Here is a 2,555-nt window from a genome sequence, read left to right as displayed (position 1 = left end):
ATAAAAGGAAAAAAATGTGTATAATGCCTCCAGAGGCTAAGATATATATATATAAAAAATGGGATATATAAAAATATAATTTCACTTTACATATAGCTTAATAATTTGAAAATATATACTTGAACTCTTTTTAAAGAGAACATACTACACTTGTATGTTTTATCTTACTTTGTTTTGCTTCTTTTAGTTATGGGAAATTTCTGTACAGCAATTAGTATAGCTCCTAGGCTTTTTAAAATTGTGCCTGGGAGGAACTTTAGGACACTAATATATTTATGATTTGCATTATTTGTGTTGAATAAGCCATGGCTGCCTAGACTTACACATTGTTTAGTCTTTATTAACACAATCGCACCAAGTCGCTTTATAATGTAGCACAATGCTGAACCGTGTCAGAAGAAGATAACTTGAGAAAATCCATTGTAGTGACATTAGCCCTAGTATCGCTGCCCCCCCCAATTTATATACACATAAATGCATGCATACATACATGGATACATACATATATATCACTTACTGTTTGGCACTCTTCACACATGATTGTACTTGTTAATTCTCCACCAAAAATGCGGTCCACAAAACTATGCATTAGCTTTTTCTTTTCATATTCTAAAATAAAAATCAAGATACGAACAATATACATTTTAATCTTCATTTAACCAATGATTATGCTGCTACATAGGTAGAAAAGATGTGTACTTCTATATAGATGTTTATCTTTACAAAAAACAGGATGTAAACATTACATATTTGAAAATAATGAACAGAGCAAACAGTCTCTAATAACATCTTCTCAATTTGTACCCTAAAATGTATTGGTTTGCAGTATCTTTGCTAACTTGCCAGTGGTCCAACATATCTACAGTTTTAACATGCTTCTTTTGTTTTCCCAGTCTCCTTTAACATGCTTCCTTTGTTTTCCCAGTCTCCAGAGATACTTCAGAGAGTCCAACGATTTTGGTTATATCCAAAGAATTATTTTTTTTTAAAAAAAAAGCTGAGTAGTAGCTTTTGATAATCTTTTCAATGTTTTATGCGATATTGAGGCTGTCGCTTAAGAAAAGCAATAAGACCTAGAATTACAGTGTGAGGAAATCTAGAAACCTGACCATCCTAAGGTAATCAAATATATGTGGTCGTGCTCACTTACCAATTGCCTCATTCTCTGAGGTCACCGCAGTGCTGTCCCTGTCATGTGACCACCATTACAGTCTGCCTGTTGTTTTTCTCACCCTCCTCTTGCAGAGCAGAGAGGCACACGATGGGGAACAAACCAGGCTGTTTGCCTTGCAGACTCGTGGGTGCCAATGCCAGTGCACTGCTTTTGATGTGTATTCCCTATTTTGTATGTCTGCTTACTCTCTTGTAATCCCTTCCACACTGATGGGGCAGGGAAGTGATTAGGAAGCCAGCAAAAGCTGAAAGTGTGAAACTGATTTAATTTTGTCAATTTCAACCTCAACACCCCTGGAATGAACATTCCAAAGGACAGTCATAGTTACATATTTCTCACTTAGTGACCACTTTGCTTAGTGACAGACGTGCCAGTGCCAACTGTGGGCTAAAAGTCTACCTGTATACATATATACAAGCATTTAATCAAATGAAACAAACAAAAGACATATGAAACAACAATTGACAAACTTCATATTGTACATCAATTAATTTTGCAACTTTATGTCTTCCTTGCAGACATAAAAGTTGAGGGGAAGATTTCAAAATTTGCAAGTATACAAACACATAACATAAATGCTAAAATCAATCAGATAATCTACAGATACGTGTATATTGAAGCTGAATGTAACAGAGTATTGCTGGGATATTAACTAATAGGACATTATTATATTATTTAAATGAAGATCAAATTTTAAAACAACTCTCATTCAAGGAAAGAGAGTTTCACTTCATCCTCAAAGGTGAAAGATGCCACTTAAAATATGCAAATGAGGATAAGATAGATCTGACTTACCTTTAACCTTTTTTTTCAACTCTTCATTTTCTTTGTCAGAATTATTCAGTGCCTTAAAAATTGCAGCACTTGTTCTCTAGAAATAAGTATAATAAAGTATTTTCCAGTTCAACAATTATATTTGTTGAAGAGAAATACTATTCATAGATAAGTTTTTTAGTAAATAGAAAATATTAGCTTTATATTAATACACACTTGCTACTCTGCAAAATAAATAAACAAAAATGATTTTCCACATTTTCTACTCTGTACCCATAACAAGTTTGAAGGATTCTCCAATTCTCAGAGGAAGATTTAAAGGAGCTAGATAGAGAGAGAAAATGAGATAGGCTGTATAAAAAGTCATCAAAATAATTTCTCATATTTTTCTACAAACCAGTTTTTGGTGGATTAAATAACTTTATCATTATAGGCCCAATGGCTCATGGTAGTCCTTCCTGGGAATGATGAACGGAATACTGCATTGAATTTAGAATATTGCTCATATTGTACATGAAAGTTCAATAAGCATTTTTTTAATTAGAATGACAAAAAATTGTCAACATGAATCACAGATCTACTGTCCACTAAGTATGTACGAGATTGA

General features: G+C 33.2%; 1 protein-coding gene across 1 annotated transcript in view; it reads right to left on the bottom strand.

Moving 5' to 3' along the window:
* Positions 1–2,045, bottom strand: part of LOC107299547 (ubiquitin carboxyl-terminal hydrolase 16) — a gene marked incomplete at its 5' end in the record, with an annotated part of 8,395 nt that extends 6,350 nt beyond the window's left edge. The window contains 2 exon segments of the mRNA XM_029286799.1: positions 518–609; positions 1,970–2,045. Coding sequence (XP_029142632.1) covers positions 518–609; positions 1,970–2,045 — 168 coding nt within the window.
* Positions 2,046–2,555: the final 510 nt, after the last annotated feature.

This window comes from Protobothrops mucrosquamatus, unplaced genomic scaffold, assembly GCF_001527695.2.
Source record: "Protobothrops mucrosquamatus isolate PMUCROS unplaced genomic scaffold, P.Mucros_1.0 scaffold5094, whole genome shotgun sequence".
NCBI classification, from domain to species: domain Eukaryota; kingdom Metazoa; phylum Chordata; class Lepidosauria; order Squamata; family Viperidae; genus Protobothrops; species Protobothrops mucrosquamatus.
Note: the sequence above shows the minus strand (reverse complement) of the source record. Positions and strands in the feature narration are given on the sequence as shown.